The sequence below is a fragment of the Seriola aureovittata genome, chromosome 2 (genome assembly GCF_021018895.1).
Source record: "Seriola aureovittata isolate HTS-2021-v1 ecotype China chromosome 2, ASM2101889v1, whole genome shotgun sequence".
Lineage (NCBI taxonomy): Eukaryota > Metazoa > Chordata > Actinopteri > Carangiformes > Carangidae > Seriola > Seriola aureovittata.
The window spans coordinates 24,170,315-24,194,401 of NC_079365.1; the positions used below are offsets into that span (position 1 = coordinate 24,170,315).

At 39.5% G+C, this 24,087-nt stretch overlaps 1 protein-coding gene across 1 annotated transcript; it reads right to left on the reverse strand.

Annotated features, from left to right (window-relative positions):
• Window positions 1–526: 526 nt before the first annotated feature.
• slc2a1b (solute carrier family 2 member 1b) lies at window positions 527–22,281 on the reverse strand. The gene is made up of 10 exons (XM_056393700.1): window positions 21,828–22,281; window positions 11,244–11,339; window positions 6,583–6,743; window positions 6,087–6,327; window positions 5,810–5,972; window positions 5,433–5,620; window positions 5,220–5,324; window positions 5,005–5,106; window positions 4,702–4,905; window positions 527–3,503 (listed from the first exon to the last, which is right to left on the reverse strand). Exons 1-10 carry the CDS (start codon window positions 21,840–21,842, stop codon window positions 3,303–3,305), a joined length of 1,476 nt encoding a protein of 491 aa, XP_056249675.1. The 5' UTR covers window positions 21,843–22,281; the 3' UTR covers window positions 527–3,302.
• Between the last annotated feature and the right edge of the window lie 1,806 nt (window positions 22,282–24,087).

Sequence of the window (24,087 nt, forward strand, 5' to 3'; positions counted from 1 at the left end):
ATGCAGCATTTACTGTTATTGGAAACTTTGTGGCTGTGAGAATGAGTTAAACAGAAACAGATAAACAGAGCAGTTAAACAGCTCCCCACTCTTTGTGACGTCACTCACTCTAGCTGTGAATATTCAGCCATATACACACTAATGTAAAACTCTGGAAAGGTTCAGAAACGTTCATGAGACTTAATAAAAACTATAAATGGGATTTCTATGGATGTTAAGATGACTTTGTTACCTATACTGTTCTATAAGATCGAGAATATCACTCACTATATGATTTTATCCTTCGGCTGTCAGCACTAGGTGACCCGGTCCAGGCTGGTCCCATCAGTCCTACCAGTCATCACGGCCAAAATCATATTCATAACCATTGTGTGTTACCACCTTAACATATTTGCCATTTCTGCTCAGATGTAACCTAAATGTTGTGTTTACAGCTTGTTTCTGCTGCCCTCAAGTGGGCAAAATAAAATCAGTTAGTGCAGGTTGAATTCCAACAAAAGCAACAGAATGACCCAAAAACCTCAGATCTGTATGTATGATTTATTTTATTCAACCATTAAATCACTTATACAGGACTTTAGAAACATCCAGATCATCATCCATCACAATGTATATTTCCCCAGCAAAGGCTCACATTCCAGCACCATACACACAGATTTTTTCTTATTACAAACATTAGAATATGCTCTGTGCACTAAAAATGAAAACACTACTGAATGTATCTTATTTAAACAATCCTTACATGTGAAATCTGAATTAAAATTATTATAGTTATGAGGCCACAACATATCTTCAGATATCAAATCAAAAGGGTATAGAAAGCAAGCTAAATGCATAGAGATGTACAACACTACAGTACTTATCATTAATTTATCTATCAAAAGAAAACTTTCTAAAACTTAAATATTTCATAAATTTGGAGAGGGCTAGGCTGTAGTGTGTTTCATATTTACATCATCCCGTGTGTATAGACCACCAACCTGTGCCATAAGGAAAAGATTTCATAGGCTACAGGCCACATTAAAAATGAAATGCCCAAGCAGAAATGTGGATCTACAGTATGTACATAAAATACAGTTTGGATATTTGCAATAGACATCAGTGTGTGGGGAAGTGCATCTTTTGGTGCTGTTTACATGAGTTTGCTGGTGAAGATATGTGAAAGCCACAAAGGTGTAGAGCGTAGATGTTACAGTGCTTTCCAGGGCAGGTGAGGCAACCCACTGAATGACAACAAATATACGATAAAGATCTATTATGTACAATAATTAACAACCAATTATGGAATGATTAAAATGTTTTTTTGACTGCTGGGTTGGAGTTGTCCTCACTAGATAATGATTATTACTATATTTCCTCACAACTGACCTGTGTGTGTGTGTGTGTGTGTGTGTGTGTGTGTGTGTGTGTGTGTGTGTGTACACAGCTAAATGTGCTCTATACAACGCTGTAATAGATATGAACATATGACACAATTTCACACATTTCCATTTCAAAAACATCAAGTAATCCATCAGCAGTACTTCAGTCTCTCTTCAGTGACAGAAAAAAAAAAAATGAAAACAACCTCAAAATATATGATTTAGTGACAAATATCACTGTGAATAATAAAGTGCTGCTAAAAAGATAGACTTTCCTCAAACAATGTATTTAAAGAGAAGAACCAAGTGATACAGCAGTCACAGACAGCAGCTAGGCAAAGTAAGCCAGATGTTTTTTTCCCCACCAGCTACTGTATACAACATAGTACACAACTGAAAGACAGAGAAAGAGAGAGCTACACAATACTGCAGTATTCAGTGTACAAGGTACAGAATGAGCCTCGCACCAGAGCATTAAGTGTCCACCTCCTATGACATATAATGGACCTCAAACGGGTGACAAGCACTTTCAGGATAATGAAAGCCTTTCCAAACGCTGAAGTTCATTTTGGTCCCCATTATTTCTTTTCCTTTTTCTTTTTTTTTTTTTCCTTCTCTCACTCCTCTGAAGATGCTTTGTAGTTTTCACAGAGGAACAACATGCAGCTCCTGTTTGTGTGAAAAAATCCAGACAGCTATCAGGCTCCACAACTCATAGACACTTAAAAAAGTGAAGATCATCCACTGACAGAAGCTTTAAGTCTCGATCAGGCGGATCTGACCTGGAACTGCTCCGGCGTGATAAGGCTGAAAGGCTGAAAGGCTGAAAGGCAGCCGAGGCTTGATTGTTTTAGACAGGCACTTAAACTCACAAATGTTCTGGATTTTGCAAGGCAGATTTTTGGTTTCGTGGCTGCTGATTGTGGGTGGGTACTTATCTCATGTCATAGTAAAATGGGTGGATGATTTATTTATTTGACTTCACTGCCAAGTTCAGCGCGACTGTGCAGATGCTGTTCAATCGTGCACAGACCCAGCATTAATTCCATCAGCTGTCCTGTTAAAAAGGAATGGTGTAAAAAAAAAAAAAAAACATGAATGATGAATGAATAAATCTCTTGATATATTATTTGGGCAAAGCTTTGTCTTCATGACAAATATAAATCAGATTAAAAATGACAAAACGTGTCAATAATGACAGTGACAATAACAAGTAAAAATGTGTATAATATGTGGAGTGTTACCATTAAAATTTCATGAAGCAAAATTAAACTCCTCACAGTAAAACACCAACATATGGGAGATTGTGTACTCAGTAACTTAAAAAGGTGCAAACATAAACTCATTCTGTTTTTAAGGGCAGTGCCCCATCTGGTGGAGGGAGACAAAGTCGAGCTATGCAGCATCTACAGTGCTAGGGTCTACAGTGATACAGCATTACAGTATGATCAACACAAACAGGTAATTTTTGCACAGTGAACAGATCTCTACAGCTACAGTGCTGACTGTAGCAAACTGACTGTGTTGTAACAGGCTACAAAGAACAGAGCATAAGCACATGTCAGTAATATATTCAGTGAAAAAAAAGTTATTTTAAAAAAAGGTTGGTTGGTTGATGTAGACACTCCTTTTCCTTCTTTAAAATATTAAAAATCTTCCCCATCTATCCTCAACTCCCCTCTCTACATCCGCCAGGCGACATAGTGCCCATTGAGTTTTTTTTTTTCTTTGAGTGACATAAGAGGGGCAGCAGAAGACGTCATGTTGGAGAATCACGCACAACTGTTGGTTTGGTTATGACGCCTGAAATGTGGTGACAGTGTGATAATTATTCTACCAAAGGACCTGTCTACTTCTAGTTAGTAGACCTTTCTCGTCCCTCCTCGGTCCGAGAAAGAGTTTGTTAGAAAGTAAAAAAAAAAACAAAAACAAAACAGTCACTCAGAGCTGAGAATCAGCTCCCAGGCTGTTGAGCTCCTCCGGCGAGTGCTTTTCTGCCCCTGTGGCGGCCGTCTGGCGGAAGCCGGCCGTGATCTCGTCAAACGTCCGGCCCTTAGTCTCTGGGACTTTGAAGTAGGTGAAGACGAAGAAAAAGAGCAGCAGCACAGTGAAGATAACAAACACGTAGGGGCCACAGGCTTCCTGTAGAGAAGCATCAGAGAAGAAACAGAAATTTAGTGGAGTCCTACTAGACTTCAGCCTGACATGATCTGACAGTGAGTATGTAAGAAGGATTTATTTTACATGGAAACATACATCTCAAACATAGAGAGAAAGACAACATGTGATCTTCATTTTATTTTTAGAAGTTTGGTAGGTTGAATTTTTTACGTATCTGGGAACTAAGCAGCCCATCCCGCTTTGTGGTCAGCTTCTTTACTGCACTGTGAGCGAATGATTTTCAGTGTGAAAATGGTTGATGATCAAGTTGCTTCAGTCAGTTGAAATATAACACATGTGGGTTTTTTTGTGAATTGGCCTGATGATGGGGTAAAAGAGCACAACCCAAAATGTTATGACTAATTGTGACTGGTTATTGTGAACGGCTAGTTGTGGACTGATCGCAAAAATAAATTAAAAATTAAAATTTGACAAATTTGATTTTAAAATCAAAGGTTTTTGGTCCAGCTGTAATGTTGCCATCCTCTGGCTGATTAGTGTAATTCAGTTATTTGCCTCCAACACACTGAACCATCACTTTAATTTCTGCTAATACTGTCTAATTGCTAATTGTGAAAGTTGTTCTCCTATAACTTATTAAGGCCATGTAATGACATGAAAGGCAAAGCGGATTATGATTTGATCAGTCACAACTTGAAGCTCTCAGTCCGGCCTTAACTGGTCAGAACAGAAGAGTGAAGTGTCTGTTTTAAGTAGGTAGAATGGACTCGACAAACCCAGCCATCTTCTTATACAGTTAGCATAGTAACACTTTTTCTGAAGGTCTGTAATTTCATCATAAGAGAGCAATGGTATCTAGTATTAATTATAGGTAAAACACTGGATATTGCGTTTCTAACTGTTGTCCTTCCAGTGAATTCTTTCAAATGAATTGCTATTTTGATTTAAAGAGTTTTTGAGCATGCAAAAGTTTCCACTGATTAATGAATGTTTGAGTATTTACAATGGAGCCATTTTTATCCCTCTGAAAACAATCGCTTGTAAATTTAACTATAAATCTAACTAAAAGGACTTTGCCTCATTTTCCGTATAATTCAAACCAAATAACATAATTCTTACCAAAAAGTTCTTAAGAAATAACACACCCATAAAACAGTGTCCCTTCACAAACACAGATGCTAGATCCAAATGTTTTCTCTGGTCGTTTTTTTCTACTGACCTCTACATACTGGAAGCCCATTCCCACGATGAAGTTGGCAGTCCAGTTGGACAAACCAGCCAGAGCAATGGCTGAAGGCCTGGGTCCCTGCGAGAACAACTCTGCCACGATGAACCAGGGGATAGGACCCGGTCCGATCTCAAAGAACGCGACGAAGGCAAAAATGGCCACGATGCTCAAATATGACATCCACTTGAGCTGCTCCTACAAGGACAGAACACAAGAAAACAGATTGCTTACCACCATTTTTAAGACAATCACTGACATATCTAAGTTGGCGTAAGCAGGTGTTTGTTGACCTACCAGCAGAGCCAAGGCAATTGTCATCAGGATGGCAGCCCCAGCCATTCCCAGCAGCCCCAGCAGGTGCAGAGACCTACGTCCTGCACGTTCGACAACGAAGAGCTAGAATAAAAAAATAAAAAATAAAAAAAAGATTCTCTCTTTTTTTTTTTTTTTTTTTTATCTTTACTGTTAAGACGATTTCACTTTCACAAAATACTTTACTCTGTACTCACCGACACCACAGTAAAAGCTGTATTAACAACACCGGCTCCAATGGTGGCATAGACGGGCTGCTGAACCCCGGCTTTCTCAAAGATTCTGGTGGAATAGTAGAATATCTGAAAGTACAGCAGCCACAAAGAATTAACATGAGATGGTTTTCTTTTTTTTTTTTTTTTTTTTTTTTTAAAGTTGACATCTAGGTATGCTTAGGATCTGAAACTCACAGCGTTGATGCCAGACAGTTGCTGGGAGAGCTGCAGGATGATGGCGACAATGAGCGGCTGGCGGTAGAGGGGTGACTGGATAAGCTCTATGATGGTCACCTTTTTCTCCCTCATCATCTGCCGGCTCTCTTCCTTCATCTCCTGCATGTCAGCGCTCACATCTGTCGTGCCTCTCAGCTTCTTAAGCACTGAAATGTGCAGCGAAAGAGCAGATTGTTAACTATGCAAGCTACACTATTTCTTTTACCCAGTTTGGCTACGTGTTTCTTCGTCATTTTGTTTTCTTTTTGAACATTTCAGAAGCCATTTGGAAATCTGTGATAAATCTTGAAACTTGAGAGTTGTTAATAATGTCAACTTCATGTGTGTGAACTCACCAGTCTTGGCCTTGTTCTCTTCGTTCTTGTTGATGAGCAGGAAACGGGGGCTCTCGGGGCAGAGAGGCAGCAGGACGCACTGTATCACAGCTGGGACGAAGATGAAACCCAAGAGGAGCGGCCACAAGCTGTCGTTGCCCATGATCGACTCCATTCCAAACACCTAAAAACCAACCCAGACACACACAACCCAGACATGAACCACCTGCAAAGCATCTAGAATGCATTTGCGAGACTTCACTATCCACATTGCAGAAAAGTGAAGTTATCCACCAACCTGTGCGATGAGGATGCCGAGGACAATGCCCAGCTGGTGCAGGGTGCCCAGGGCTCCTCGTAGAGACGTTGGGGAAACTTCACCTACATACATGGGCACGAAGCCCGTGGAGAGGCCGGAGTAGAGGCCGACCACAAAGCGACCAATGATCAGCATTTCCCAGGAGCTCCCCATCTTGGAGAAGCCCATGAGAGCAGCCGCGATGAAGGACAGGATGTTAGCCATGAGCATAGAATTCTTCCTGTAAACATCAAAGAACAAGTTGAACTTAAATTTAACAAACTGAATTCAGACAGGCTGTCGGCAAAACTTACATTTACAGATTTGCATGCTGACATTTGATTCATCACACTGTTCTGTGATGTGTATTTTACTTGAGTCTTTCTCTTGTGATTGTCATGTACAACATGTTTTTTCTTTGCTTTTTGTGTTTGTGTTTTTCCACAGAAAATCTGAAATTATGACTTTTCCAGAAAGGATTTTATTCACTTATTACCTTCCTAAGCTGTTGACGAAGAGTCCGACGGAGAAGGAGCCTATGATGCCACCGACAGAGAAAATGGAGACAGAGATGGACCAGATGGCTGTTAGGGAGCTCTTGGTGATGGGCTCCTCATAGCGCTGTGACCACGTGTCATTAATGAAGCCCTCAATGATCTGCAACAGTTAAAATAAAGAGACACATTTTTAATGTTTTTGTACAAATAAATAAGAAATTTGCCGTGAGCTGGCTGTGCTGACCTCATTCCACACTCGACTATGAATTTGATTATGTTTTATCATTTTCCATAATGAAACACGATCACAATTTGAACTTGGGGGCAGAGAATTGTCATTATAGAAGTGGTATTATGTCACAGTTTTAATTTCACCATTACAGTTATTACAGCTTTATGTTTTCCTCTTTTTCTCTTGCTCAAGCCCATATGTTGAGCTTGTTGCTGTGTGACCAGCTGATGGCAGCAGCATTGTATAATCATTACCATTTCCTGGCAACCAGGAAGTTTGCCAGCAATGATTAAGTGACAAGTTTTTAGTCCCACCCCCCTCGCTCTCCAATATAGGCGACTATGTTGACAAACACACCCAGAAGAGTTGGTGACCAGGTTTCAGCAGAAGAGCCTGTCTGTTTATGTGTGCGTCATAGTGACACGTCTCAAATGATTCAGAAAGGTCACCACCCTGTCTGCAGCCTCCAACAACTCTTGTGACTTCAGCAGTATGTCTCTGACCCCCAACTAACACCACTGCTGTTACCAAATGTTAAATCTGTCTCTGTCATGTGCCTCTGCGATAATGTAACATCACCCTTTTTTGTTGTGAAACACTTGGCATTTGGCCTAATGTCAGAGCTCTTGATGTACTAGAACGCAATGATGGCACGCGGAATAAATACTCAGCAGTGTCCCAATGAACCAGTTAGGAATGGTAAGGCTGTCAGTTGTCAAGGGCTTTCCTGTGGTGCAGGAATACATACGGACACTTTGACGACGCCCTTAACACATATCCACTATTAACTTCAACCCACAGGACCTCACTTAGTGATAACACAAGTGTATCATCATATACTGCACCGTACCCCTGACCTTCACCTTCACATCTACCCTTTAAAACCTGCTCTATTTAGAAGAACTGATCTCTGGGTTTATACTTTTGCAAGGAAGGATATAGAGAGCCGACATGAAACTGCAACTTCCAGTTTCTGTTCCAGAAGTCAAAAACACTCCCTCAAAATCTCACTGACATTTGTAACTACAGGCTTGGAACAGAGTCTTTCTCAACAATATGTCATGTGACTTGCTTCATTTGTTTAGATTCAGATGTTAGTTTTGATTAAACAACAACATCAGATAATTTTTCAAAAATGTATGTTTTTTAAGGGCCTTTAACATACATACACCATTTCCCATAAGCCTCAGATGTTCCCAGACTACATGTCGCAGCTCATGATCGAGCAGGGGTGTCCCGTTTAGCTCAGACATATCTGTAATAACAGCAGGGCAGAGAGGACTGAATGTTGCAGACTTCAGAGATAACAACCTGAGAGTCGAGAAAATGACTTTAGAAGAGGTTTCAAACAAAGTTTCGATGCCACAACCACCTGCACTGCTCCACTTGTACATTTTTTTTCATGGGAGCTGTAGTTTTTTCTTTTTTCTTAACTTATTAAAAAAATAAGATTTCATGTTGATTGTTGATGTTGAAGTTTCCATCTAAATTAAAATTTTCCATCCACTACAGTTATGTGAATATTAGGAGTTGGCTGCTTGAGATTAACAGTTGGTGACGCCAGTCGGGTGCCACTTAACCACTGCAGAAGAAGAGGGTGCAACGACACTATGTAATTAAAAGAGTGTCAGTCTGAGAGTTTCATCTGTGGCCGTTTTTAGTTTCTTCAGTGGAGCCGAAGCTTCAGTGTAGATTTAATTCACAGGCTCCTTTATAATTATTTCATAGCTACTTTTTACAGGCAGTGTACGGGGTCTGAAGTATCCTTGTTCCAGACATCTGAATTGCCGCCTCGATCTCAAATACAATGAATGAAGTGAACTGAAACGGCAATTCAGTATTTATCAGTGTACAATGCCAAAGTGATGAACTGAATGGCTGATCTTGAAGAGTTGCATCATTATTTTGTGTTCTCTCCCCCAGTCTAATCTGAATAGGCTGTGCAGTCCAAACCACCAGCTGGCTCAGACCGCACAATGAAACAAGCCATCTATTCATGCTGTCAGACTGTCAGCATATGCTGTTGAAACTGGCTGCTGGACAGATTGTCAAGGTGAGCAATTTCTTCAGCACGCACACGGAGCAAATAAAATGATTCTAACAAAAGAAATATCATGTTTCTTGTTTTCAGGGCAATTTATACTTTTTTACAAAATGGTCTTGAATTTTAAGTACGTCCAAAAAATAATCATGCCCCACAGGAAGCACTATGAATTACTTTTTTTTAATTTATCGCTTCAGGAGGCGCAACGCACCTAAATGAATAGCTAGAAACTCAAGGAAAGAAAACCCTTCAAAACAGCAGAATAGTGTGTTTAAGGAAACTGTAGAAGGCGTAAAACCTAGTACCAAAGATGTTCCCAATATTTAAGAAGGAGAAAAAAGAAACGGAGAAACAAATGAGTTCCTTGATTACATGACTTGTGGAATAAGGATAGTAAGCGCATGCTGAAGCAGGTGGACTTGGGGGAGGAGGAGGACGGCACAGCGAGTCCTTGAAACAGTGTGTCCAATCAGAGACGCTCCAACAACCCCAGGGCCTGCGTCAAAGGCATGAGCAGCATCACTTCACTGCAGCCTTTATCACACACTGGAGCACAGAGGGTAGACGTGCCAGTGATAATCTGAAGTGTTGTTGCTATATAAAAGTTGCATTTGCACAGTTATAGCCTCTTAAGTGGTCGTGAACTAATAAAGGATTAAGATCCTGTGTTGAGTAACTTTTTTTCTGCACATGCAGTCATGATCGGTCTTGAACACGTGTCGCAGCTCAGACCTGGGAGTTTGAGTGTGTGAGAGACTAAAGCTGAGTATTGGGAAGGGGACACAGAGCCAAGAGGGCAGGCTCATACAAGCCCAGTGTGTAACAGTCGACATATTCCCCGCCTCCCCCTCACTGTGCAGCCCCTCACTCAGCCACTCACAATGCACTCGCTGCATGAGCTCCATGAAGAAGAACACGTGCCGTATTCATGGGGGAGTAAAATCTTTGCCACAATAACAACTTCAGTCTTCCTGGGGCAAAATACAAGATTAAATCATTATGAAACACCTATAGGTCTGGATTACTTTCTGGCAAGTAGGGACAGACTTAGAGCCGCACTGATCAGCTGATTAATAGAAAAAAGCCATTATTCTGAAAATATTCATTTATATTTCAGCTTCTCTGTTTTATTTTATTTTAAACTGAATATCTTTAGGTTTTGGACTGTTGGCCAGGCAGACGTTTTAAATTGATTTGTCTAGAAAATAATAGGCAGATGAATCAATACTTGAAATAATTGTTATTTGCAGCCCTTGACAAACTTTACTCATTTATATCCATATTCTACATAACATCTCAAAAGGCTTCCTAATACTGAGTTTCATCATTACTGTTATTGCACAATCCATGACAACTGGACAACTTTTGCACTATTTTCTCACACTCTGAAATTCCCTCTTCAACATCGGCTACCCACTACTTCTCTTTATGACTGAAGAAGAAATGCATACAAGATCATATCTTCACCCAGACTATCTCTTCTGTTTATTTCAACATATTTTACTCTTACTCAATACAATAAGGGAATATCTCCCCACTTTTCAGAGTCATCTGATGAAAGCTGTTCTCTTTAACGAATGGTCCTTCACATCAAAGTGCAGGGTAGCTTTGACAGTATGATGATAGTGGACGAGCAGTCCAGGCTGTCCTCAACACCGCAAACACCTGTGGGTGTAGCTCACTGTGACAGTCTGTCTCTAGCAAACTGAGGAGTCATAGTGTGTCAAAAGGGAAATAAAAAGAGCAGGCAGAGCTCTGGCCTATCTGGTGACACACCTGTGACCTGTGAGACAGCTGTGTAGCTGCAGGGTGTGTTCAGACCAACGCAACGCAAGTTATTTAGTCACAATGCAATATAGACAATCCCAAGGAAATCAATTTTTTATTGTACCTGTCTGTTAATAAAACCTACTGTAGATTTAGTCTTCAGGGGGTAGGAAAACATCTCTTCTATTACCTTGTTTTGTTATGGGGATAGGTGACTGTCTAGCTCCTACATTTAATTTCCTCTGAATGTCTATGTCTAGATTTTCCCAGCCTGTTAGCTGGTGAGCAGAGGTCCATGTTTGGTCATGGACACACTCTTTTACTCAGACTCTGTTAATACAGATGTCCTTGGACCTTGGCCTAAATGTAGCTATTATTAGCTACATTTATCCCCCTTCCTTGCCCTCCACTTTCTGTCTTCTTTTCCAATCCAACAAGTGACTGAAGAGCAAGCACTGGGACTAGGTTGGCAGGGAGGGTGATGTACTGTATGAATAATAGCATGCAAATACTTCACACTCAGGACTAATAGTTTCCCAGTCGGCTAAAACAAGCCTTACAATTGTTGCGGAGATGCTGCTTGAGCAGTAATGTATTGCACACTGGCGGTAACTCACCTTTTGGGGGGCATTGATGACACCAGTGTTGTAGCCAAACTGCAGAGAGCCGATCACAGCTGTTCCAACACTCATCAACAATGGGAACGTTATTTGCTGCAAGTGAACAGAGGGTAGAGGAAACACTGTCAGTGAAAAAACCAGCTTGACCAGTTTATCAACATTTTATCCAGTCAACAAATGGATTCATATTTCTAAGAGCTGGAGTGAATGCAAATAGTATGATTAATATCTGCAACATTTTTGTGGTTGGAAAATAAGTTTTACTTGATTATCAAACCCCTTCACATGTTTTTAGGACAAAGCATCCACTATTTCCTTGTATCACTGACTGTGGTTTTTGCCCTGGAAAGTTCAGGCTGGGCAGCCTCTAATTTTAACTTCACCATGTGTTCATAAACCATATAATGAATGCACTGTGAAAAATATCCTGAAATATCTTGAAAATAAAAGGTATCAAGCCACATTCTGCAATGTGGCGAAAATGGATAGCTTATAAAAGATGCAATGTGACACCTGAATGGATGGGCTCACGAGGAGTGTTGGAGAAATGGACACAGCCAACTACTCAGATCGACACCTGTTCCAAGAAGCATGAGTTATAAGGACAACATTTCCAGTGTAAGATCCTGGTTATGTCTTTCTCTATCAGTTGATTTTTATCTAGATAACTGAGTTAATCTGCTTGCAGTAACAGGTCCAGGTCAGACCCCAGGTGTTTTCATGTTTTATGGCACGTTATTGTCTGTGTTCCTGGTCCTGTTATTGCAGAGTTCATTTTAAGCTTGATCTCAGTAGAGCCCAGTAGATTAGTAGAGATATTCCTCATACCAAAAAGTTAATAAACCAGAGCGAAGTATGTCGCCGTGTATTTCCTCTTTCTTTTCTCAGACAGACAAACAGCCTCGAGCCACAATTTACCTTTCTGTTGCTGTCCATCCAAATCCACTATCATTTCTACTTCTACTACTTGTAATTCTGGGACGCTCTAAGTGCGTGAGTTTGGATGGAGAACTATGAGTTTGCGCATGTACATCACATACTCAGATTTATCAACCTGAGAGTGCACGTACTTCAGATTAAATTTAGAGAAAAGCAAACTAACTATTTCCATCTTTAATATCTTGAAATTAGTCATCATGTCTGGATGATTAAAGTTTTGCCTTAATGTCCTGTGATTCACACTAGATAGGTTCCTTATGTTATGGCAACAAAGGACCTGACCTTCACCAGAGTTGGTGTCACTTCGAAATCTCTTTTCTTTATCATGGACAAATAAAAAGACCAGAAATGTAACTTCTTCCTAAAAAACTGCCTGGATACAAATACTTTTATTGTTTAGATGAAACCTATAAACTTCCAGTAATTGTTCTTATTTAATCTGTGGACCACGGTGAGAATGAACACAAAGCATGAGTATCTGAAGTCTCTGACCCATCGAGATATCAATTTACTGCATAAACAAACAGGAGCTTGGTAACATGTCCTCGAGCAAGCCGCTGAGCAGTTGATACCTGCTTACTTTAACTTACACCTTTACAAATGTGGTATCACTGAATATCAGTTTTAATGGTCACTTCTAATATTATTTAACTATTATTTATTTAACATTAACTCATGTTTTCTGACACTTTGGGGCAGCAGAAACAAGCTGCAATCAACACTGACATATTGTCACTTTTCAAGTCGAAATAGATAAATTACACCTACACACACATGGAGTCATGTTTCTGTCAACCTGACGAATGTTAATGTTAAAATTTTCCTACTATAATAATCCTACTAGCTCTGTTTTCGGTCTCCGCCAACTTCTGGGGAAAATACCCGGTTCTTTCGCTGCTAAATGCTCTTTTATATTCACTAGATAATTGTTAACTTTGTCTGTCTGCAGACTGGTGTTGAGCAGGCAGTGCACAGTGACTTCGTAAGAGCTTTCTTGCTGAAAACATCTGCCTGCAGCTGAAAAACAACGCTGATGAGAGCGGTAAGGGTGAACCAAAACGGTAAAGTTGTGGTGCCAGAAAACCAAAACAAGCTGAGGGGTGCTGAGAAGCTCTGCAGAGCTGAGGGGGAATTACAGAGCTGGGTGATTATTTCCTGTGGGTCCACCACTGTGACGTACCCCTTTCACATACAAGTAATCATTTGATCCACTGTTACAAAAAATAATAATTTTCATCAAAGCTGCTTTAAGTATTCGTTCATTTTTGCTAAGTTAAAAGTGAGTACTGTCATTGTGTCTTGAGGCTGATTCCCTGAAATTTTCATTTAAGTTTCAGATGAAGAAGATAAACAAAAGGAAAGGCCCCACCAGGTTTCATTAAAAGGACAGTCCGGAGAAACTATTTGAACGGATTGTGTGTGTTCCTCTGTAATATCAGCAAAGTGCTGCAGGCTACTTTTAAGTAATGGTTTTCTCTGACGGAGACATCCGGAGACATCCGAGGTAACACACGAGCTACTTTTTTCCTGTGGGCCAGAATTTCTCCCCTGCATAATGAACAAGGAGGAGAGCAGAAAGAAGAGGAAGAAAAAAAGCTCTGTGTCTGTGTGTGTGTGTGTGTGTGTGTGTGTGTGTGTGTGTGTGTGTGTTTGGAGGCGGTCACTCCAGCATGCTCAGTCGAAAAAAGGGGCCTGGCTAGAAACACCAAAGACCCACCCACGCCTCTGAACCAATCAGGTCTCTTGTTGTGGAGGGTCAACAAGTACACGACAGGACTGTTTAGGCACAGTATGTAAACACACACACACGCGCACGCACACACACACACACACACACACACACACACACGCACACACACGCACACACAGAAATACACTTTTCAGGATCGCAGGCTTAAAGGAGCCATGCTGTCGATCTGAAGACAAACAAGAGCTGATGTGATTGAGTAAAAGCTGCGGCTCCACTGCTGATCAGAAATGAGGATTCAGTGTTCTACCAGCTGCTTTTTTTTTTTACAATAAACAGAGAAATCTTGTCGGTCCCCAATGGGAGAAGTCATCACTGGAGTCTGTGTAAGCCCCCTCTCCCTCGCCTCTGGGGAATAGCTGGAATTATTTGCAAAAACTCCCCCTGAAAGTGGATGTTTGAATCCAGATGCAAAAGTGGGGACGGCAGTGTGTGTTAATGTGAAATGAAACACTCCTCTGTGACATCTTTACCTTTAACCTACAAGCCAGGAGGACCTCCCTCAACCTGGCCTAAGTGCACACATAGAGCTTGGACAGGCTAATGTGTTTTAGGTAAACATATAGTAGTAACTATGTTTAGGGTAATCTTTTAAAATGTCATAAACATGTAAAGCTTTCATCTAAAACTGAAGGAAATCCAAATGCTCTACTGTTGATAAATGGTTGCTGTTTATTGGTTACAGTTAAGATGAATCAGTTTAACCTGCTCTGCAACTTTGTTAAATACCAAAACAAGAACATAGGTGAGATTAATAAAGTTCCCTTTACAAAAGAAGCCGGAGGCAGCAGCACAATACAAGACCTCCTCACCGGGGAAACAATGAAGTCACACCCAAAAAAGAAAAAATTAGCCTTGAAGCCACCCTTGTGGCCAGTCCTCATCCCGTGGCTTGGATCTCTACAGTACCTTTCCTGATCCTCGGGGCACGTTTACCTCAACTGCAGCTTTCTGTTGTGTTTACATTTGTAAATGGAGTTTTTGTATTTGTTTACTTACACATGATGGCTTAGTTAGCCATTCGCAACGACCCGGAATTAGACTGCATACCACGCTAATCTACATATAGCTTTAAATCTGATAAGAGGAGTAGGATTTCACTCTGTGAGAATGATTGTGTTTTTATAAAAGCTGATAACAGATATTAAAAAAAAGGTAAAATAAGTACAACTGTTTAAATTCAATTACATTTTTTCCAAATCATAAAATGTTATGTCAAGGCACTTCACACAGTAAGGTCCAGACTTTAAAATATTAAAGAGAGAAATCCAACAGCTCCCACAATGAGCAAGCACTTGGCAACAGTGGAGAGGAAAAACTCCCTTTTAACAGGAAAGGAGGCCTCGACCGGTTCGGTTGAGAGGAGAGACATGGGGGAGAGAAGAGAGAGAGAGAGAGAGAGAGAGAAGAGAGAGAGAGAGAGAGAGAGACAGAGAGAGAGAGAGACTAGAGCTACTGTTGTGCTCAAGCAGTGTCAGACTTGGTTGTTATAATTTACACTTCAGTAACATGGAAAAGTCTATTATCGCCGTTAATCCAGCCTATCCAGGTCTCAGTGACTTTTTGTGCCTTTGAATTGGCGATGTAAAAAAGAAAAAGAACTCTATGACTGGCACTGGCAAAATGCTGCCTCAGTAGACAAACTCAGCTGCCAAAATCCACCAGCATTTGGTTGGAGTTTGGTGCTACTTTCGCACCCTTCTCCTGAAAACCAAGATTGCCTCTTCCAAGATTGAATCAATGAACAGTGTGGTGCGTTTTCCTGACTAAATACATGGACAATTTTTTCAGGAGTCATGTTAAAAAGGATAATTTTATATAAAAGTATCAGACATAATTGCAAAAGCGCTTGGTATGTTGAGATCAAGGGATTCATAAAAGGTAATGTCCTGCTTTTTATGCCTTTACATCATGTAAATGCCTCCTAGAGTCAACAAACATGCATGCAAATGTGTCCATTTTTGCATGTGCAAAGTAAAATGTGATGGGTGTGAGCGGCAATAACACTTTTGATACTAGCTTAAGTTGCTCAGCATCACAGCCTCTCAACTATTATTAGGTAAACAGCAACTGATAAAGAGCATATTAATAAAGCACAGGATGCAAAAGAACTAGGAGAAGATCTGTGTAAACATTTACATACTAGCTCACATTCAACCATGCAATCCCTCTTTTCAGTCACATAGACAAACCATAGCGACTGTTGTTGGGTTAGTGACAATACAGTACAATGAGGAAGTTAAAAAGATGAGCAGTTTTCTCCAAATTAAGATATGTGTGACCACAACAGCTTATATGAACCAGTGTTTCACTGTTTATGTTTGAGCCAGGCCTCATCCAACATCCAAAACCTTTTCAAACAAAGTTGATCTTCATGTTCAGTTGATGAGATTCAACAAACATCAAACTGGACTCTGTGTCCTCTCTTTCTAACTCTGAAAGTACTCATTAAGTTACTAAATGTGATTCTTTTTACAGTAAAATACATCTACTTATGCTTGAACCCGCAGAGAGCAAAACAAAGACACTTGAGACACAAGCAAAGTCAGCTGAGAGGGTGTGATGTAAATTCTTTAAAACATGAGGATGTCGCGGTAAGTCTACTATTCTAAGAAGACTGAAGAATGTAAACAGGAAATTCAAACTCCTGCAAACACTTTTAAGAACTACTGAAGCAGATAATCTTCATATAAATGCCAGTAAGACTAGATGAGGCAGTTTGTAGGTGTGTTCACTTTACATTATTAGTCCTCTTAAATGTGGGTGGATATCTACTGTCTGCAATGCTGAATTCCTCTTGTGGTATGTTTAAACAATCCATCTGTGCCTCTTAATTATCAAACAAGGAGGAAAATTACATTTTGTTCAAGCAGTAAAGTCAAAATAACAGCAGACAAATGGAAAATATTAAGGCAACTACGAAACTAGAAAGGAGGTCGATACTGGATACGGGAGAGGGTGTATTATTTATGATTGATGTCTCAACAATAATGAACAAATTCTCAAAGCCTGGTCTGCAGTTAAAACATTCACTACTCTATATTACATTACTTTATTATCTTACTTTTATGTGTTTACTGTTTTAATAGTTTATGACTCAGATCTAGACTCACAGAGGCTTCCACTGAATTAAGCCCGACAGTTTTTATTCTCTGCTAAATAAAAGGCAGAAGCACACAATTCTCTGTGATTCAGCTCGGTTCACTTCCTCCTTGCCAGTTTGCCAGCTTCGTTGCAATGGCCTACGCTGCAACCATCACGTCCCTCCACACGTCATCTCTTCAGTCTCAGCTTACACAGCTGTAGGGGAATCCAATATGTGCCCCGAACTCACCTCCACCCTCTTTGCTCTATTCAGCCTTAAAGCCTCCTCATCCTGATCTGAGCTGAGCTGGAGTCTGTTCCCAAATAGTTTTAATGCTTATTTTAGCCTTTTTGGTGTCGCAGAGCAGAGTGTAATTCATACCGGTGTCATTAAAGGTATTGAAGTTGTAGCCCATATATTATGACTGATTCATGCTTATGCTTAATTTGTTGTAATGCAGTGTTTTTAAGATTTTCTGTTTATGTTTAAATAGTTTTTTCCTTGTGATTGATTAAGAAATAAGTGAAAGTATGAAAAATTGCAAAGCAGAACAAAGGCATTGTCTGTGTGTTTATCTTCATCTGTTTTACATTTCTGGCAAATCTCAGGTACATGTGCAGCTAAAGCTTTCTTCCAAGGGGAGGTATCCCTGATCTCTACAGGAACTGTGGGCAGAACCCCTGATCAATTATGTAATAATATGAATGGAACAGGCAAATTTGACTATAAAATTTGCCTTAGTTTTCTCAAACAAGCTTTTATTAAATTGACTTTACTATGAGTTCTGTGACTGTAAAAGTGTCCTGATACTCCTGGTTATTAGTAACCTGTATTTGACGAAACAACAAAGACAAATAGCTTAAAGATGATTATTTAACTGTATGTGCTGCATATACTGTTAGTAAACACAACTGTTAAGTGTTTTAATGTCTTATCTGTGAGGAGCAATGAGACACCAGCCTGTCTGTAAAATCCGATTAAAATGTTCTTGCAGTTGGGCTCCATATTTGGGAATGTCGGTGTCTCTAACACAAACAATAGGTCTGTGGTGCCTCATTATTTTTCATATATTTTTCACTAGAGACTGTATTTGCAGTTTTTCATCACGATAATATTGATAATAAGGAGGATTTTATGACTGTGTGAACAGTTGCGATCATTTAAGGTTCGTGCTAAGATTTTTTGGGGGCTAACAGTGGATTGAGACAACCAATCCAAGCCCCCCCCCCCCCCCCCCAACAGCTATGAAGAACAGACAGAAATAAGAAGATTATCAATATCATTTCAATACCACTATCATATAACACTATATAACAGTAGAACAAGTAAATACAACAGCATAGAGGTACGACATCTAATAACTGTAATTATCAGATCAAAGAGTAAAACTGCTTAGGATCTGGATATTTAAAATCTAGCTTACACTGTGAAATGTCAACAAAGTATAATTTTCCATGTAGCAAATCGAGAAAATCTTGCATCTAGAAATCCTGCAGCCTAGATAATCTATCAGTCGCATTTTCAGATACTGTGACCCTATTTAGCTCAGCTAACAAAATACATGAATCAGACGCAGTTGTCAAAAAAGTAACACCCCTGGTCAGCTGTGATTTTATTAAACCAAACTAACACTCAGTTAGTTTAACTCAGACATTAAATGAGGCCCACAGAGACAGCTATGCCCTGCACCAACCATTTTATTTTATCCAACAGTGATCAGAGGTGTAGATCAGTACAGTGTGCACAAAACCACCCTGTTTCTTTAGAAAGCGAATTAAACATGTGCTCTAGCTTGCTTGTTCATCTCAATTAAAACCCTCCTAGATCTGTTAATCCCAACTTTTGCAGCAAAGCCTCATTATGCCTCATTATGACATGGCTGACAGTTACACTCTGAGACATACTGAAGGGAGGTAGTCATGCAGATGAAAGTAAATCTACTGGACTCGTCTTAAGGAGAGCAGGAGTTGGCAGATTGCTGAAAGGCAGAGGATGGAGAGGAATTAAGCCCATGCAAAGTCTGTACAATGTGAGGCTGGTTGTTGGCTCTGGACTCCCAATCAAAATACCTGTGCTGTCGAGTCTGTCAGGAATCATATGGTCAACTGTATGCTTGACCTCAATTAGCATTTTATTCTTTTTTGAAGAAAATTAGAGCTTTTAGACCCAAACAAAGCTTACTGTTGTTCAGAATGAAGCTCTAAGAGGGCAAAAAATGTTAAGTTAGACATCATTAATGTCATGTTTTGATGGAGAATCTGTGTAATTAATGTAAATAACTGCATTATCATTAGAATACTGCTGCACTGGAAGAAGCAAAATGAAGTTACATTGTGTGAATCATCACTTCTACCTGAAACAAAGTGGTAAAACCTGGCCAGAGTCTAGTGCGTGCAATCACCACAGAGATGGCCACACCTTACCAAAACAATAGGTGATAAGGCAGGTTTTAATGCAAGCACTGCAAATTAAACCACACAATTAATACATCCCTGAATCTGTTTCACTTCGCTGGAACTCAAACTCTATTTATACTTCTTCTTTCAGTATCAGCGCTTTTTCCCCAAAGCTGAGTGACTTGCTACAATTTCCATGTGCCTCACGTCATCTGCACAGACCTAGGCATAACACAAAGCATAAGCCAGGTATGAAAATCCTGACCACGAGATGTTAATCAGCCTGTGCTCAACTACTGTTTAACTACAGACATACACAAACAGCTCAACAATGCTACAAGCAACAAAACAGAAAAAAAAAGGCAGTGAAGCAAACAGCCTGGGGTGGGGGCTGGCTTTATCCCCAGGTTTGGCAAATGTCTATTCCCTCAGTTCTCACTTTCTCTGGAAATCTGCTGTGTTGGTGTCACAGTGGAAACTGGGAACAGAAAGAACCATTCCCATCACGTCCGCAACAAATACGTCCAGCTGAAGGGCCACGATAGCACTGTACACATGGTGAGAAATAGCATCTAGACATAAAAAAACAACAGCTAGGGAAACCACTATGTCAGACTGGGCTGCCCTGTGCTGCTCAGCTGGGTTTAATTGGTCCTACATCAGTGAGAGAGTGGGAGGGGGGAAGAAGAGTCAAGTCTCTGGCGTACGTGCCTCAGTGTGCTGCATGTCTGTGTATGTAAGAGTGACCAAAAGCCACTGCAGGATAGAGACAGTTTTATCACACGGAAGATATCTCCTGTTTACTGACTGAGCAAGGAGCCTCACAGTCTAAAAGACACAATAAAGCTTGCATGCAGTGGCAGAATGATGATGGATTAATTCCCAGTGACAATCTACTTCTGATGTGTGTTTGATACTGAGCGTTACTCAGTTAACAGCTATCTTCATTATTTATTCAACAATAATCACTGATTAAATGTCTAAAAGTAGTGAAAGATCACCCATCACAAGTTGTCAGAGCTTAAGATGATGTTTTCCAATGTTTTCTTTTGTCTGACCAACCGTCCAAAACCCAACGCACAAGCAGAAACAATTCATTTCTTGATCAGTATATTAACAAATCATAAAAAAAACAACTGCAAAAACGCCAAACATTAGATGGATCCAGCTTCTCAAATGTGAGGAATCGCTACTTGTCTTCCTCTTAAATAAACTGTGAGTTTTGTTAGGACTGTCACGTTGAACTTTGTATAAACTATGTTGAGCATTTTTCAATATTTCCTGACATTTTATAAACCAGATGAGTAATGCAAAAATAACAAATGAAGATTAACTGTTAGTTGCAGCCCTGCTACATAAATAATAATACAACAACAACAATACTTTCGATACTTTAAGTGGACTTTTTTAATACTTTTACTTTTTCTTCTGTAAAAGTTAGAGAAACTTTACTTGGTATTTAGTATTTTTACACTGTCGTATTGCTTCTTCAGAGTGCTACGTCCTTAATGCCCTTACTAAGATACTGTTATTAAGGCTGTTATAAAACACTATATAAATAGCACATGTCAAACTTCTGTCATGTAGCCACAAGCAGCAGCAGACCAGAGGTCAGCAATGAGGTTAACTATGATAACATGGATACCTTATTTTATTATTTTATAACACTTGATGTTTTAGTGTTGCACATGAGGGGAGATGTCATTTCTCATTTCTCCTGTTTCATTTATGGCTAAACTTAAATACTATTTTTATTGCAGAGAAGGTTCATCACTCCAGGTCTATTACACTGTTACCTGTTTGTGTTTGAGACACAAGCCATTTGCTGATACACGGTCATATTTATTGGGGTTTGCAGGAGCCATCATGTCATTTGTGATATTTGTGAATATTTGTGCAGAAGAGCAGGATTTGGTCCACGTGCCGGAGTTTGCCCAACACAGAGACATAACATTGCATCATATAACCTAACACACACGAAGCATTCATCCTCATACACTATGACTTAAAACATGCTGTGGAAATAAAAAATAATAATAAAATAAGAAAGCTAAAAAAAAAAATTTAACCCCAAAACTATTAGCGCCATCTTGAGTGCAGACACTACGTTAAAAAAAAGCACAATAAAGAAGATAAAAGCGACAAATTTTAGTTTTAAACAGACTCCTGAGCGTCAGAAATAGTATTCAACAAATAAAAAGTACGCAACAGATAGCGCAAATATCCTCTGCATCATCGCTGCTGACTCTCTGTCACGGCACATGTGGAAGAAATGCCTCATGAAGAAAAAAAAAAAAGAAAAAGTGAACTCACTGAACTGACTTCTGGACAGCGCGGAACTACCAGCATCGGTAATCAAACAGGTCTGACAGGATTGTTGTGATGAAGTGAGTCACAGATAGAGATATAATTACCTTTCCTGAGTCCATGATGGCAGCACTGCGAGGTTAACTATTCTTTCTGGTTTTTCTTTGTCTTCTTTTCTCCTGTCAAAGTTGAATGCGATGGAGGAACTTCCTCTGCTGGGGGGGGGGGGGAGGAGGCTGAGGGGTGAAGGGGGTCTCCCGGTGGTCTGGCTCAGAAGTCAGTCATCTCAAAAGGTTAACTTCAAAGTTCAGTCCAGTGTTTTTAAACACAAAGTCTCTTTTTGTTTGTTTGTTTGTTTGTTTGTTTTGTCTTTAAAAAGCCCACCAGCTTTCAGTTGGAGCTCGCCTCTGTTGGTCTCTCCTGTGTCGTTTTTTCTCCTCAGAGCTGCAGCAGCTTTAATTCACGTCTCCGTGTAAAGTCTTCCGGGATGTAGGCGCGTTCAGTCGCTGGAGTAGTACCGTCTGTTTGGGGTTCATGAAAACGGCTCTTTGGTGACACGAGCGCGGTGACGGTTAATATAATATAGCTGACGCAATTTTTTTGGGGTGTGACCTGAACCGGAGGCCTGTCCAAGTCCCAGCCAATGACAGAGCACAAGGCTTTACACGTAGGTTAATGATGCGGACAGCTGTGCTGAAAGAAGTATTCAGACTGTAGCAATAAAAAACCAGTAGTGGAAAGTAACTATTTACATTCACTATATACGATATAAGGCTATTTTAACAGTTTTGATGTACTTATACTTTACTTGTGTATTTCAATTTTCTGCCACTTTATAATTCTACTGCAGACTCTACTTTCCAGAGGGAAATATCAACTTTTTTTACTGCACTTTCTTTACTAGTTACTGCAGGTTAAGATGTTACACATAGAAGCCTGTGATGAGTTAATAAAATATAATGCATTGTTACAGTATGCATCACATGCACCAGCAATAATAATCCAATAGCCTGCAGCATTTGGGTAATTTTTTCTGAATAATAAGTATTTATTTATATTGCAATTTTACTACTTTCCCTTAATGAAAAGATCTGGATACTTCCTCCATCACTGGTTATATAAACATTTATTTATGTCCACTATTAACCATTGCAACATGTCATATGGTCTCAGTTGATAAACTTTTGAATACATTACCACGGTCACAATCTACGAAATTGCATCTATAGTGTAAATATATAATCCACAAAAAATGATGACGATTTAGGTTAAGATAAGACAACTGCAGCTGCAACGATTAATTGATAAATTGATCCATTGATCCATTGACTCTTCAAGCAAAAATTACCCAAATCTTTCAATTTTCAGTCTTTCAAACTGAATATCTTTGGATTTTTTTGACTGTTGGTCCAAAAAACATCATCAATTGATCAAGAAAATAATCAATTAATGAATAAATTAATGGATAATAAAAATAATCATCAGCTGCAGCCTTAAACATAACGGATCGATCAGATTGATCACAGAGGGGGAATTCACCATACCCAGCAGTATATAAAGTGATGCACCTGCATCATTAGTGGATGTGTGTGAAGTTCTGCAATTCTGCATTATGAGCACTTTTACTTTTGGTACTTTAAGTATATTATGATGCTAATACTTTTACTTTTAAATCTTAATCCACAAAATCACTAATAAGTACAACTGTTAAATATATGTGGTGGATTCAAAAGAATAATATTTACCTCTGAAATGTTGTGTAGTACAAATATGAAGTAACACAAGTAAAGAAAAAGTTTCCCAATAGTTTCCCTAAGAAGAGGGATTCCTGTTACTTGGTTACATAATCTCATTACTGATTAACCATTTAGTCTATAAGATATTAGGAAATAGTAAAAAATGTTCTATTTCTCATATGTTTAATTTCTCACATTCTGGTGTGAGCTTGTTATTCAACCAAATATTCAAAACCCAAGAATATAACATGTATTATCTTACATGACAACAGACACATCAAATCCTCACATTTGAGAAGCTGAAACCAGGGAGCTGGTTTGGCATTTTTGCTTTAACCCTCCAATTATCCTCAAATACTACTTACACATTTTACCCTTGGGGTCAATCTGACCCCAGGGATATTTGCCTCCAGAAAATAACCTCTTGATAATGAAACCTATCATTTATGCTCATTCCACTTCCACTTTTAAAGATGCATTTGGAATATAGTGCATATGGTGAATATAACAGATAATTCCGTATTCTACTGATTGCTTCTTTTTTTATTACCATGTTTGCCTTCAGTTCTCAGCCTTCCAACAATAAGACTGAATCTGTCTACATGTGTGATCTAGTGATCTTTCACCAGCT

Bases quoted from the DNA above. Each gene is read 5' to 3' on its own strand.
- slc2a1b (XM_056393700.1), bottom strand. The intron at 6,744-11,243 runs GTGAGTTACCGC...TAACTGTTGCAG, and splicing joins TCATCAATGCCCCCCAAAAG to ATCATTGAGGGCTTCATTAA. The intron at 5,107-5,219 runs GTGAGTACAGAG...TTTTTATTCTAG, and splicing joins CAGCTTTTACTGTGGTGTCG to CTCTTCGTTGTCGAACGTGC.